The sequence below is a fragment of the Poecilia mexicana genome, unplaced genomic scaffold, assembly GCF_051168715.1.
Source record: "Poecilia mexicana isolate PSO_F unplaced genomic scaffold, ASM5116871v1 scaffold_15, whole genome shotgun sequence".
In the NCBI taxonomy this organism is placed as follows: Eukaryota; Metazoa; Chordata; class Actinopteri; order Cyprinodontiformes; family Poeciliidae; genus Poecilia; species Poecilia mexicana.
In genome coordinates this window covers 17766596-17782049 of record NW_028263384.1, presented here as the reverse complement: position 1 = coordinate 17782049, position 15454 = coordinate 17766596, and the positions used below count along the sequence as shown (strand labels likewise).

Here is a 15454-nt window from a genome sequence, read left to right as displayed (position 1 = left end):
GTGGAAACCTGGGAATTAAAACGAATAAGTAAAAAAATAAAATAAAAAAAGCAATGCAACCAGTCGATTTAAAGAGTCATCTAAAGTGACTAGTAGGGAACAAGCAGCATCATGATGAACAAGGAAAACGGCAAGATTAACGTTGTGGAAAAGTTACAAAACAGTGTTAGGAAATAATATTCCAAGCTCTGAGCATCTCAGTCAGCACTTCTGAATGTATTATCTTAGAGTGAATGTTACCATTAAACCTTCCCATGAACCTACAGGCTTGGCAATCAACCAGGAGGCCCACAGTAAAGGTTGAGTCTGGTGACAGAGCAACTGTTATTATCATAACTACTGACTTAATGTAAGAGTGACAAGAAGAGAGTGACTGGTTTAAAAAAGAAATTCACAAGAAGACCTATTTGCAGCTTATCTCTATAGCCAGGAACACGTCATCCACATGGTGGTAGCAGCAGGAAGCTGTGGGAGGGCTTTTTGTCCTGGACGGACAGAGAAGCTGGTCAGAGTTGATGGGAAGATGGACGGAGCTAAAAACAGGAACAAAAGCTGTTAGAGCCAGCAGAAAGATTGAGACTGTGGGTGGAAGTTCAGCTTCTAAATACAGACAAATGCAATCTAATGGACTGGATCAATAAATCCTAACATATCGAAGACGTTTCTGCTCTGTTAAACTTATTTTCTGAAGTTCTTTGAAAAAGTACGTGTTCCCTTTCAAGTGTCCTCTGTTTTTGCTTCTTTTTTTTTTTTGTCACACATCAATGTTAGGTAAATACCAAACACTGGACCTAATTGAAAGGGAAAAAAAAGGCTATCAGTCAACTTCCTATTGCTTTTCTTCTATCCATGGCTGGTCACTCCTATGTACTGTACAGAATAAGCTGCGATGCAATGTGAGTGTCTGGTAAAGCTGAAACTAGCACTTGATCATCTCTAGTTCACAAAAATACATAGACTAGTCAAACCACAAATTGATTATGCTACTAAATATTTTTGCTAATATGATTAAGAATTTTGGTGAATTTATTACAGTTAGACTCACACTTACTCATACCTCAGTTAGACTTGGTTTTCATATGATTTTCATTGACTCAAGAAGGTTGTTTCCGATAGGATCTGAAATAGGCACGTCTTTCAAAATGATAAATATATCTAAAAGGACAAGTAGTTCTGGGGGTTAAAAAAATCATTGATATTCTTCTGCAAAGATGACATGTCAAAAATGGTTTATTTATACCTTTCTCAGTAATTGGTGGATTATTTATCTTTGGCGATGAACTTCAACTCTTTAAAGTTGAAAATGTCATCGCCCTCTGTTGGCTGAGCAGTTCAGAAAAGTTATTACTTCCAGTCAATGAAACATCTTGCTAACAGGAAAAGATCACTTTAAACCTAAATCAATGAATAATTTTGAGCGTAACTGAAAAAGAATAAAAAAATAAGTTACACCGCAAAAATGTATTTATTTTTTTCTATTATTATTGTAGAGCACAGAGGATAGGGGTAGAAGAACTAGTCCAGGATCATTTTTCATGCAGAAATCGCAACTGGACCTAAAAACGTAAAGTAGTTTTAACCTGCAAATATATTTACGAGCACTCCAGTTCATTGTTAAAAAAGTGCTTGAAAAACTTTCAAAGAAAAGAAGTCTTTTCACAGGTTATTTTTATTTATTTATTTATTCCCCACATTTCCTCCCTGCTTACGGACCCTCGCATGGGCCCCCGAGGGCCTCCGCTGTGCCCTCTCCCGGTTCGGATGTAAAGCATGTTGCCGGGCGGGTCACACCGGTCTTCTGCAGTGTGTCCGGTAGAGTTTGCTGTGTCCGCTCCTTTGCTCGCCTCGCCTTCCCTTCCTCCTCTCGGCTCCTCCCCGTCTGTGTGTCAACTCTGTGACGGGTCACGGTGTGTCGGAGCTGGGGGTTGGAGTCGGTGTGAAAGCACCGTGCTCTCTTCCGACCAGTCACCGTCTGCCTCTGCTTACAGTAAAACCTTACTCAGAGAGTTGACGGGAAAGCGAAACAGTCGACAGAAGCAGCTGGGAATGTCCTAAAAGCCCGGCGTCGGGGCGCTGCGTCGGACAGACGGCTGTAATCTAACCGGAGAGCGCTGGGTTTCATCGCGGGCTGGATGACAAGCTCCTCGGCTTTATTCTAGGAGCACCGGAGTCTGCCGACGACATGGACAATAAATAGTTGGTAACGTCGTTCTCTTCCGCAGAAATACACTCATTATATATATCCTGCTTTAAAGCTCATTTAACGGCAAATTACAGCGTGTAATTAAAATGTCAGCGTAGCTTAGTGTAACAACCAGAGAGGAGTCAAATTCTCAGCAGCAGCAAGTTGTCACTCGCTTTTAAACGCCACAGCGTGTGTGGCCCTGTTGGTGAACAGATCAGATCACACTCAGATTCATATGTAGGATTTATGAAGTTCACTCTAAAATCACTTTGTTCCTCTTCCGCTACTTCAGAAACATGAGATCTGTGTACCTGCTTGCCCCTGTTGTGCCCAGGGGCGTCTCCAGAAAGTTTTCAGTCGGACTGGCCAGATTGGGGGGGGGGGGGAGGGCTTTAATAATTTTGGGGTGGTCCACCAAATCCGAACAGAGTTTTAGGAGTTTTATTATGCTTTTCTGTCGGATGCAGGTGCATCACAACAAAAACGTAAATTTATTCTGTGAAAAATTGGAGCAATACATTTTTTGTGTGTGTTTATTTTTGTCAGTTTAGATGAATGTGGCTTACGGCAAATGCAAAATTATCATATTTTTAGGAAATTTGAATTTTTCATCAGAGCCACTTAAAAAAGTATTCTTAATACAGAAATTTCACCCTACTGAAAATTATGTAAATGTATTAGTATGTCTGCACTTAACACTTGGTTGGGTTTTCTTTTGCATGAATTACTGCATCACTGCAGCGTTGAATGTAGGCGATCGGCCTGTGTCTCTGCTAAAGTGCTAAGGGAGCGTGGGGTTTTTAGCTCGCCTGCATGGTTTAGTTGGGTACCTCTCACATTCTCCCTGATAAATCATAGATCTCTCTTGTTTTATTTAGTTCAGGTAAGTTAACTGGCAGTTCAGGAATATTGCTACTGTCGTCATTAAATCACGTCTCGCTGGATTCAGCAGTATGGACAGGTGCCAAGTCCAGCTGGAAAATGAAATCTGCATTTCCAAAAGGCTGATAACCAGATAAAATATGGTATGTCGTTGAAGATGGCCGTGCTGTTCATACTTTGTAAATCTCTCCCCTTCCCTAGTCTCTTGAGTGGGTTCTTCTGAAGATAGTGGCTTAGGGGATAGTGTTGCTTTTTCTGCTACAATTTATTTTTTCTACACTGAACTTTCTACTAATATGTTTGGAAACAGTACTCTGCGAACAGTAGAGCTAGTAGAGATGATTACAAGTGTAGTGCTATGAAGGACACAAACATTTTTAAGAATGAATAAAAGTTTTAATAAACTCAGAGTGGCCATTGATGTTTACCACTTCTTAAGGCCCTTCCCTGTTGTTTTACTATTGTAACACTAGATGCTGCCTGACAATTAAGTTTTTCTTATCTTTCCATGTGATCTTCTGGAAACTAAATCACTCTGCTACTCTTTTTTTCCCCCTCCCAGCTGTACACCATCAGTTTGGATCTCCACCGAAGCTATGGATGCAAGTTGGAAAAACTGCTTCGAGGAGGAGCTTCTCTGCCCGATATGCCTGAATGTCTTTGATGAGCCAATCCAGTTGCCATGCAAGCACAACTTCTGCAAAGGCTGCATCTCTGAGGCCTGGGCCAAGGAAAGCGCGGCGGTCCGCTGTCCTGAGTGCAACCACGACTACGACCAGAAGCCAGCGCTGGAGAAGAACTTTAAGCTCGCCAACATCGTTAAGCGGTTTAACGCTCTGAATGCGGAGAAAGCCCCCGCCGTGCTGCACTGTGTCCTCTGCAGACGAGGCCCCCCGCTGCCCGTGAGAAAAGTGTGCCTGCGTTGCAAGGAGCCTTGCTGCCAGACCCACGTCCAGACGCACCTGCAGCAGCCGTGCCCGGCGCCGGGACACCTGTTGGTAGACATCGAAGAGCTGAGCGCCTGGACGTGTCCCACTCACGAGGAATACAGGCTGCTCCACTGTGAGGAAGAGCAGGTGGCTCTGTGCCCCTTCTGCTACATCTCCCACTGCACGAACCAAAGACACACGGTGTGCGATGTGGACACACAGCGCGTACAAATGCAGGTATAAATCACACCTACTTACAGCGGTTCGCTCTAAGATGGAGAAAACACGTCGGCGTGGGAAATATTTTCTTCTAGTTCGACTGGCAAAAGTATATTTTCTCTTTATGTCGTCTTTTAGTCTGATTTGAAAGGGGGGAAAAAGCTGTGCTTCTAAGCAGATAAAAGTACTCACACACACACACACACACACACACACACACACACACACACTTTTAACCTTGATCACACCGCCCATGGAGGAGGTCCACGCCTTTGCATTAGCAGCACTGCGCCCTCGGGTAAGTGCTGCGATGTAGTCGGCACCCACCGGAAGTGACGACCCCAGTGCGGGGGGAGGGTGGGGCAGATCCTCGTGTGTTGGTTAATACCAGCCGCCTTGATTTAAAGCGGCTCGTTATGAATAACGCTTCCGATAATTTAGTGTTTCATCTCCCCTCGTGGGCTCTCAGCTGAACCCGGGCGAGACGTTTTCGAAAGGAGAGACACAGAAAGGTGGGAAGCAGATGCTGCAGGAAGCGATCATCTGGCAGCAAACTGTTAACGAATGAGTTATGATTTGTCTTGGCAGGGTTGACCTTAGGCTGGGAGGTGCTTGGAGGTTCTCACATAAACCAGCCCGTCGCGGCTGGGATACAGTGTGTTGGAAAAGTATTTACAGCCCCTTGAATTTTTCCACGTTTTGTCTGGTTACAAGACAAAAACATTTATGTTAAGCAATAGACCAACACAAATCAGTGCAAAGTGGGAAGCAGAAGTAAAAAATATATAGTATATATTTAACCTGAAAAGTGCTGTGTGCTTCTATTAGGTTTGTATCATAAATATGCATCAACATTGGCATCCGCCAATGTTGGTAATTTCTTATCGTATCGGTATTAGTCCAATAAGTAAAACCGTTTAGATATTAAAAACCGTTGTTTATTTTCATCTTGTTGTTGTTTTTTTGTTTTCCTTTATGCAAAACACCTGAGTTGAAATCTCTTTCTCAAGAGAGCCCTGGCCTTTGTTGTCGTTTGTGTATGTGTTTTAGGACTGGCCGAAAGTTGGTCATGTGGTATTTGTTCGGTCATGTGATGGAGCTGGTGATGCAGCACTGATTATGGGGTGTTTAAATGAAGCAGAGGACCAATGTAGGTGATGTGGTCACTTTTACACGGTGTCTAAAGTGCAGGAAAATGTAGACTGGTTATCGGCCACAGCGGCAGAATAAATTTTGGATATCGATATCGGCCCAATATGGATGCAGCTGAATACAAAACACTGCTTGGTGAAAATCTGTTAGAAGCTGCAGAAGGCTTGAAACTACATCAGCTGAAACTACAATGTTATGGTTTACGTGTTAGAATGGCCTAGTCAAAGTCACACTTCAAATTTTTATTTGGCAGCTTTAAGACCATATATATTTTCTTTCTTTTTTAGAATCATGTACTTTGTGATTGTCCAGCAAACAAAACCCCACTGAGATGCTTGAAACTGTTCAGGGAGTGTAAGTTCTGTCTTATAGCAGCTTCCTCTGACTTCACAACTCTGATGTAAGTTGAAAGGTGTCAAAAACCACCACCCACATGCACTTTTCCATCCTGAGCCGTCCCATCAGCGAGGGAAAGATAGTAAGAAGCAAATACGTTTTTACGTCTGCCGCGTTGCCTCGTCATTGATGCTTTTAGTGACCGAAATATTTCCAAATGGGAAAGTTACAGCATTTTTTTTTCTCCAAAGTAAATCAAAAAGTCCCAAATTATTCCAAGTCCCTTGTGCAAAACGTTTCCCCGGTTCTGAGCTATTATTGGGACAAAAGCTGTCTGTTCAGCCCTTTCCACAGCTGCTCTTTCTCTCTCCCTTTTCTCCCTTTCTGCACACTTGCATGCACACACCCACCCATTTTTTTTTTTTTTTGTTCTTTCTCAACCTTATATTCCCAGGGAGGAAAGAAAAAAAAAAAAAAAGACATCCTGGCTTCTCTCAGATTAACGCCGTCCATGCTTAGACCCTCACACCCACTTTGATTCCTCCAGCAGCCAAAACGTTGGGCTTCTTCTGCGCTGCGTCGTTTGTTAAAGTAATTTGAGGCCCGGAGTGGCTTCTCATCAGTATTTACTGAGAGGTCTTTCTCCTTGACGGAGCTGTGGTCTATTTTGGTGAAAGCACTTTAAATTCCCCTGGCAGCACTCTTGTTGCTTTTGGGGCAAACGGAGGAGGGGGAAAAAAACAAAAAACAAAGTAGCAACAGTATGTTCATATCTTTGGGTGTCTTTGCTTCTCTAAGGAGATTTCTTTAAAAAAAAAAAAAAAAAAGAAAATAACTGTAACTTTCCGCATACTCGTTGGTAATTTTGAGATGAGAAAGGAAGAGTAATATAATAGCAATGTTACCCCCGGGGCAAGCGGAGGAGGACCCCTCCCACACAACCTCACCTTGGCTTTTCTCAGGCACCTCGGCAGGAAACCGTCCCTCACGGAGGCTCTGCTGTTTGCATTTTCTCCTATCATAGCTGGAGTGAGTCAGTTCCCCAGAATGCTGAGGGCAGTGCACTGACATCAGAAGTGGGGAATATTTGTCTGTTGATTGTGAAAGAGGCTCTCTGTTCATTGAGCCCGAGGCTCCTCATTTAAACATGAGCTTCCCGGTAGCCCACTGGTGTCGGGAAGCTTAAATAGGACAGCGTGGAAAAGTGATCATTGGCAGATTTAAGGTTGATAAAGGTGGGCTTTCATGCTGCTGCGCGGCCTCGGCCTCCGTGTTGCATTTGAAGCAGCAAGCTAAAAATGGGGATGGGAAGGAAAATGAAAAAGCTTGGAAAATATGACTGAGGGGCAAAAATGCGGAAAAAGCAGCTATTGTGATGTACAGCAATAATTCGTTCCAAAGCTTCTCTGCTGTTTTAGAAAATACGACGTATAGGCCGAGCCACTGATGAACACAGAAGGTGCGACTTAAAACTGGAAGAGACAAGGTGTCATGTGAGCCTTCATGGCTAAGTCATCTGATATGGGTACGAGTCTCTCTCTCTGTACGATCACCTTGATTAGAAACGCTGCGGTTTCACGGTATTTGTGCAAAAATGCAAAACACAAAAGTGCAATACGATCTCATCCATTTTGAAAGAAACGGCTACCCCTTTAAGTTTTATAAAATACCTTCAAAAAGGGCAAGCAGGCGAGTATGTTAGCATAGCTCCAGCTATACACTTCCAAAGAGCGCAATGAGAACTCAAAAAAAATAAAAAATAAAAAAAACATACAATGAAATGGTAAAAATATTTGAGCTTTGCTTTTACACAGCAAACACTGAAGAGCATTGCATCGAAGGAAACATGTCAAAATGCAAATTTAAAACAAATCACTGCCAGGTGTTATTAGACTCCAAGAGCAACGATTGTCATCTTCGATCTCATGTTTCAGCCACTCATTTGTGATTAGTGAAAACAGTTTGTTAGTGGGATTCTTTGATTGAAAGCTGCAGGAACAAAAATGTGTTTGGTTCTGGATTTGAAGAAGTTGACAGTTGCTGCATATTTCAGGTTTTCAGGGAGTTTGTTTTATAGAAGAGCATAGAAACTAAATGCTACTTCTCCTGGTTCAATTCTGGTCCTGGGCAAACTGAGTGAGTGGGTTTCTGATGACATAAGGGGTCGACTTGGTTCATAGTTATACTAACAATGCAATATATATATCGGTCCAGGACCATTCAAGTCAAGTAATTTGTGAGGCAGAGTAGTCCCTACAATGTGAATTGTGAGCATGTTATTACAGACAAACAAGTTGAAAGTTTTTATTTCTAATTAATTTGAGGTGGCTGCATGATGGTTTGTAATTATGTTGCTGTCTTATGTTGATTACAGAAGATGGAAAAAAAAACTTTCACAATAGGATATGTTGATCCGAAAGCGCATAGGTAACCTACAACAGCATGGTGTCATTTTGTGATGATTTTTATCGTTTTCCTTCTCCGACCACCAGAAGATCTTGGACAACCTGAAAGTCAAACAAGAAACTATAGAGAGGAAGAAAAAAACTGGAGGTTGCTGAATTGTATTGTACTATAATGGTTTACATTTTTGGAAGCGATGGAGCTAAAAATTAATCTGGGATAACATTTTAAATAAATTTCTTTCTATTAAACAATCTAAAGCAGTGAGCTGGAAATAATCCAAATATTATCAAAGCAGAGCAGAGCGAGCTAATTTAACTGTTTTCTTGATTTTGATTAGTTTCTCGGTTCAAAATTATACAAAAAACAGCTTTTCTCTGTACGAATAGTTTTAGTAAGCATATTGGTCTTTTTTCGGCAACACTTTATTTGAAGGGGGGTGAATAAGACTGTCATGACACTGTCATAAACATGACATAACACCTGTCATGAACATCAATAAGTCTTCATGAATATTTATGATATAAATATATAAATATTTATGTTGTCATAAAGTGTCATTCGGTAAATCATGACACTTTTAATACAAAGTTGACATTATTCAAAATGTCTTTGTTACGACAACTTGACATTAACCTAGACAAAATTGTCTTCATTACAACTTGTCATTTACCAAAAAATCATGATCTGACATAAATTTGTCATAATGATTTAATTATTACACTAGCAAAAGCTATAACAAAACAATGATTAATATTACCACTCCTTGAAATAAAGCAAAACAAGTAGGACAAGCAATAAAGATTTCATTAAGCTTTATTACACTGTCAAATGATTTAATAACAGACTCATTAACATTTTTTTATATCAACTAAAGTGGAACGAGTAGCAACAGTTATGAAAATGTCATTAAGTCTCATTACAGTGTCATTAAGTAAAGTGAAACAAGTAAGTTATGAAGTTGTCATGAAATGTCATTAATATTATCTCTTACCTCAAGTAAAGTGAAACTAGTAGCAACAATTATAAAGCTGTAATTTAGTATTACAGTGTCAAATGTTATGCTAACAGAGTTATTGATATTAAGTCTTACCTCAAATGAAGTGAAACACACTGGACTACTTATAACTACCATCATAACTGTAGAACAAACCCTTTGTACGTTGGAATAAAACAAAAAAATAACTTGTTCTAAGATAACAGAGGGTTTAACGTCTGGTCAGTATATTGTTACTCTGAAATGCTGATTGAAAAACTAAAACAGAATTACTAATTTTTAACTTCAGAAAATAGGTTCTTTCAACAGTAACATTTTTTGCTTTATGTCAGCCATCTCCTTCGTAATAGTCTTCCTGTAATGCTCTGAAAACAGGAGATCTCCTTCTTGTCTTCTTGTATAACAAATTTATGTCAGATCATGATGTCTTGGTTAATGACAAGTTGTTATAACAAAGACATTTTGAATAATGTCAACTTTCTATTAAAAGTGTCATAATTTACCGAGTGACACTTTATGACAACAGTCATAAATATTCATGAAGACTTATTGATGTTCATGACAGGTGTTATGTCATGTTTATGACAGTGTCATGATAGTCTTATTCACCCCCCCCCTTCAAATAAAGTATTAACCTTTTTTCTTATAGCTGTTTAAAACCAGTTGAGTCTGCTGGCTCTGGTCTGTGTAATGTGGTGTTAAAATATCAGCTCCTGCTTTCAGTATGAGTGTTGTCAGCAGCTGAAGAGTCCTGTTGCTCAGATACCTTAATGTAACAACCATGAAACTCTCTCAAGAGGTCAAAGGAATGTCCTCGTTCTCCTTCTCCTTCTTTGCTCGCTTTCAGTCTCGGTCTTACGCGCGCCGTTCTCAAAGTCATATTTTGCATTGTGCACTTTTGCACCCTATCTTTAGTTGAACCCTGACATGCATGCACACACAGACGCCAGTGTAGGAAGTAATGCGCATAAAGCAGCGTAAAACAGCATAGAGGTGGTGCTGCTTTTGCTCCCCCTGCGTATGAAATATATCTGACATATAAATGCATAGGCAAGGCCTTGTTGCCTTGACAGCGAGGGTTTCACGGTGCCTTTTGCCATGCAGAAACGGTTCATTAAAAAGCATACCTGCCCTCCTCTGCTCTTGCTCTGATGTCGGCTTCTGTCTGCAGATTGATTTCTATCTCCTGCTGTAAATAGAGGGGGATTATGTTTACTAGCTCTCTCGCTGGCCTTTGGCTCCTGTGGCTCTTTTTGATTTTGCCCTGAAGAGAAAGGAGGTCGACTGATCGCAGCAATGGGCTACATTTATCGTTACAGGGTCCCTCACAAACCTTGGAGCAATCAGAAATAGATTTGTGCAGTCGTGTTTGCCTTTGCCGCTTCCCTCCTAATGGGTAATTGCACGTGCCTACAGCGGGCAGCTGTTTCCCCTGACTAATCGGGGTTGTGGAGGAAGTCATGGTTATCTGAGGTTTGCTGAGGTCAGGGCAGCGGAGTCTCTATATATCATTGTCTTTGTGTTTTTAGTGCATCCTGTTGTGCTTCGACTCTCTGATCCTTGTCTCTCTCTCTCTCTCAACAGGCCATGCTAATGAGGCAGCAAGACAGACTGGATTGTCGTGTTCAGAACATCGATGAGCAGCTCAGCAAGCTGGACTCGGATAAAACCCTTCTGAAGGTGAAGCACAGCATGCGCCGCACAGAAACTTAGACTGGGCTAAAATCGGATCGATGGCTTTGGGGTCAAATTTTGTGTGCTTTGTAAAAGCAACGTTACCTTTTTCCTCTGCTTCAAAATGTCCATGTCTCAAACAGCTCCAGTTGTTATTAAAGTCAAATCAGTCAGATAGTGTATCAGTAAAAGTGTCTTCATATGATGGAATTACACCTTACCATTGAGTTTGTTATCATAAAGAAGAGTGGCTGTGAGGTGTTGTGGTGGCGCAGGGGTTAAACACAACCCACATATGGAGGCCTTAGTCCTCGACACGGCCGTCGCAGGTTCGATTCCCGGCCTGGTTACCTTTGCCGCATGTCTTCCCCCTTCTCTCATTACCCGCTTTCCTGTCAATTTGCTATTAAATAAAGGCCTCTAGAGCCAATAAAACCTTTATAAAAAGAGTGGATTTGTATTAATTTTTAGGATTATTGTTTTTTCAAAAATGAACAGATATTGCAGAATAATTCTGGGTGACGCCTATTAACTATTGATCACCTAAACTACAGCAGTGTAGACAGCACATGTACTACCTACAAGTCATATTTCTACTTCACACACTGCTTATGAAGCCAATAGGGAGTTTATTTTTAACAAAGTGATGTAATGCGATGCAGCCAATGAGCTAAATGGAAACTTTATTCTATGAATTCTGATAAATTCACAGACCTTTACCCTCAGCGTTAGCTAAAACCAATTGATACTTTTAAGGTTTTTTAAAACACCTTATCCATTTCACTGGACAAAAGAACTGTCTCATATAACAAATGTTCATTGTTGTACCTTATGATAGCTTATTGACCATTCCAGTAAAATATTAAACAGAACAACTCAACTTCATCTTGGGATGCCAGAATTAGCATTTTGCTAATTTTGTCTAAGTAACAAAGGGAGCAAAAAATGTTTGATGCAAAAACATAGAAATAAAAGTCGATTCATGCTACAGGGCAGGGCAGCGGAGTCTCTATATACATGCTACAAATAAATGCACATCTACAATAGCTTCTGCATGAAGGAAAGTATATTTTGTAAAACATTTGCTTAATTCACTTCTGAGAATACAGGAAGCTTGTAGCAGCCGAGTTCCTTTTTTTCTTCTTCTTTTTTTACTGTTTCTTCTTAAAAAACAAAAAACTTTCCAGAAGTTGTTTGCATTTATTTGGTAAAATGCCCGTCGACAAAGTCAATGGTGGGCTTTGATAGCATGCACGCTTGTTTATGAATGCCTTTCCCCACAGGAGGCTGTGTGCGAGCTGAAGGAGCGTGTCCGAGCTCAGTATCAGAGGATGTATGCGCTGCTTGAGGCAAACCAAGCGGAGACTGTGCAGATGCTGGAGAGCACTTACACCATGTATGCGAGGAAGAACTCGCAGCAGGTCCTGCACCTCAACGAGAAGCGGCAGGAGTCGGAGAAGCTCCTGAGCTCGGTTCAGTCCTTCTGTCAGAGAACAGAGAGTTTAAACTTCATGAAGGTACAAGTCAAAACTTTTCCTTTCGCTTTTTTATATTGTTGATATTCTGACATGTTTTGGGCTTTAATGACCTTTGGATCTTTTTTTTTTTTTTCAGAACACCAAACCTTACCAGCTACTGATGGATAGGTAGGTGTCTATTTAGGGAACCAGTTTTTTTTTATTTAATTCCAATCTAAAATGTGATAAAACATAAGAAAACGTTTGTATCTTGGTAACTGAAAACTAAGAGGGAGCCTTTGACAGTTACATGTGATTCATTGAGTAATTGAAAAGCAGCACTATATTTAGTATGTTACTTCAGCTGAGCCAGCTATTGACTTCTTCCTTTGGCAGTGAACTTTAGATATAAAAATCATTGCTTGCATCCAAGCTGAGGGGCTTTAAACAGCTGCATGCAGAGAAAGGTCTGCAACAGCAGAGTAGTGTTTAGTGTGCTGCAAAGCAGAAATAAGATCATTCTGATTGAGGGAAGCACTAAAAAATTGTTACAAGGTGCCAGTATGTAATTTTTTTCTTGCATTACTTTGAAAGGCAACACACTTGTTTTGTGTTTGGGCTTGTAGCACACAATGGTTACAGTAAAATCCCTGTCCAAATGGAGAAATATATAGAGTGTGGAAGAAACACAGCCAAAGCTGACATATGGAACACCCATTGCACCACATGGCTAAATTAGTGATGGCATCAGATTATCTCTCTGAACTCCAGCTTCAGCTCAAAAGGCGAATATTCTTATGCCGACATGTACACAAAAGAAGTCAAAAGAAATGTCTGATAGCAGCAATTTGTTCACCTAAAACCCCAGCAACCCGCCCAAGAATGTAATAATACTCCTTGGCAAGCCTGGTTTACCTCTTCACTGTAGCAAATTACCATGTGCAGAAGTGAATGGAAGCAGCTTAAAGTCTCATTAAAATAAAAAAATCATTTTGTGTTTTGCTTCCTCTGTGTTTCCAGATTTAACTCCATATACAGTAGTGCAGGCATATTTGATAGTGTATGAACAATTGTTTATTGTTTTAATGACTGTGTAGATCAGGGGTGTCAAACTCATTTTCATTTTGGGCCATATCAAAAATCTGGATGTTCTTATAGGGCCGGTTGTACCAAAATATATAGATTAAACAAATTAAACAGTTAAAATATCAATAAATAGCTGTTCCTCCAGGATTTTGCAATCGTTTTAGTGTTTTTTGCCATCAAAATTACAGATTTTGTGGTGCTAATTTAGAAATGTTTGTAAGAAATTTTTACAATATTTGTGCTAATGTGTGACTTTTTTATCACTCGCCATATCAATTACAAATTACATGTTTCTGACCAATCTTGAGAAAATTTGCAGTAAAATCAGAACAAAATGTGGAGATCTGTTGACTTTTGTGTGAGTTTTGCAGATTTTTGAAAAACTGGAAGGACTTATTGGTATAATTTGTAGCCTAGAGGGCCACATAAAGAGCTTCGGCAAGTCAGATTTGGCCCCCTGGCCTTGAGTTTGACACCTGTGGTGTAGATTTATTAAATCTGGTTTATCCACTTTGCGTGGGTTATCCTGTTCTGTGTGGGACTCTGTACTGCTGATGCTGGCCTCGTAGAGGTAAAGGTACAGAGTGTTAATGAATTACATCACCTTTAATCTTGCAGAGTTAACCATTCACTTACCTAAATGACCCCAAATGGAACACTGTTGAATGTGGATAATAGTTGAAGTGTGCCCCAACTAGGAATTCCTGCAGGTTTATCCACATTGTTGTCGGTTGTGGTTTTTATTTGGGTGTTTTTCTTCCAGGTTAAACTCGCATCTAAGTGGGGCCCTCCCTGCCCTCAGAGTAGGCCAGCTCAACTCTCATCATTTTTTATCCGACCTCTCGACGAGAGAGAAGAACCTGCGAAAAATGCTCGACGGTAGGCAGGAGACGCATCGAGTAACTAATGAATGGATGAGTGTAACCTATTAAAAGTTTGCCTCTTTAACTTTTCCAGAGCCGTTTAATGAAGCGTCCATTCTTGAGATCGTCCAGTCTCACAGCAGCCATGCTGGTTCTCAACTGGGAATGAGTTCAGGCCTGCAGAAGAGGAAATACAGCATGGCTTTCCTGGAGAGTAACTCGGAAAACTCCTCTTCGCAGGATCCTTCGCATTTAATCTACAGCAGCAAAAAGCCCTTCCTGACTGAGCAGAGCCACCGTTCCTCCTCTGTGTATTCCTCCGAGGTCCTCTCCCAGACTCCCCACACCTCCGGTCGCCTCCTCGACTCGGCGGCGCATCACATGGTGGGCCTGGGTTCAAGCTCTAGCCACCACTCAGGAAACCTTTTCCCATCGTCCCACTTCCCCAGCGGAGGAGCGTCGCAGCAATCCATGTACGAGAGCAGGAAAGTGCTGATGTGCACCCTGAATAACTGCTGCTGCTCCCGAGCGCCGGCTTCCCGCGCCCAGCCTCCGTACCCGGCGGCGGATACCTTCCCCTCTCAGGAGTTCCCCCCGCACGCCCCTCTTTCTGCGAGTCAGCCCTTGCAGCATTTTCCCGTCAGGGGCCTGATGGATGCGTCGCAAACCTCCAGGCACCCTGACTTCTACGGCCTGTACGGCCAGTCTTCAACCAAGCATTATGGGACCAAATGAATCAGAATCTGCGTTTGGTTCTGTTACTGCATCAGAACCCCTTTCAGGATACGATTTCAATATCTGTTCGACAACACTTCTGCAAATCATTGTAGCCCGTTCATCCCGGTAACACTAGTAACTCCTGAACCCGTTGTAAGTTTGTAGCTAGTTTTTTTTTCAACTTCACTGTAAGTGCTGATGTGAATTTTTTAGTCTTAAACTCCATCCAAGCAGCAAATGAGGAAGTGACATGTTCTTCATCACGAGTCCTGCTGTGGGACGTCAGTGCCTAAAAAAGACTGTTAACTCCACTCTTAATGTACTTGCATCTCCTTAGCTCTTGATTATTTCCTGCTTGCGGCTGAAAGTGAGCAGGGAAACGTCTCAGTGCAGACGGATGTCAATGTGGCTTGAGGAAAAGAAAAACAAAACACTGGACTCCAAATGCTTGTCAGTTTTTTTCATGTATTTTTTATAGAAGAATATGAATAAACCAAAGTATGTGAAAGATGTTGAATAAATAAGCAGATCAAAACCCTCTGAAGGAATCTTGA

The 15454-nt window shown here is 41.3% G+C and overlaps 1 protein-coding gene across 2 annotated transcripts; it reads left to right on the top strand.

Annotated features, from left to right (window-relative positions):
• Positions 1-1868: 1868 nt before the first annotated feature.
• LOC106912048 (E3 ubiquitin-protein ligase TRIM8-like) lies at positions 1869-15444 on the top strand. Of its 2 annotated transcripts, none has more exons than XM_088012957.1 (7): positions 1869-2196; positions 3630-4233; positions 10688-10783; positions 12061-12294; positions 12392-12423; positions 14084-14199; positions 14278-15444. In XM_088012957.1, exons 1-7 carry the CDS (start codon positions 2183-2185, stop codon positions 14916-14918), a joined length of 1737 nt encoding a protein of 578 aa, XP_087869083.1. In that variant the 5' UTR covers positions 1869-2182; the 3' UTR covers positions 14919-15444. The 2 variants fall into 2 exon arrangements, with proteins under 2 accessions (XP_087869083.1, XP_087869084.1); XM_088012958.1 differs by having other exon boundaries at positions 1869-2200.
• The last annotated feature ends 10 nt before the right edge of the window (positions 15445-15454 follow it).

Excerpts from the sequence above, each read along its gene's own strand:
- LOC106912048 (XM_088012957.1), top strand. Across the intron at positions 10,784-12,060 it reads CGGATAAAACCCTTCTGAAG|GAGGCTGTGTGCGAGCTGAA; the intron begins GTGAAGCACAGC and ends CTTTCCCCACAG. Across the intron at positions 12,295-12,391 it reads AGAGTTTAAACTTCATGAAG|AACACCAAACCTTACCAGCT; the intron begins GTACAAGTCAAA and ends TTTTTTTTTCAG.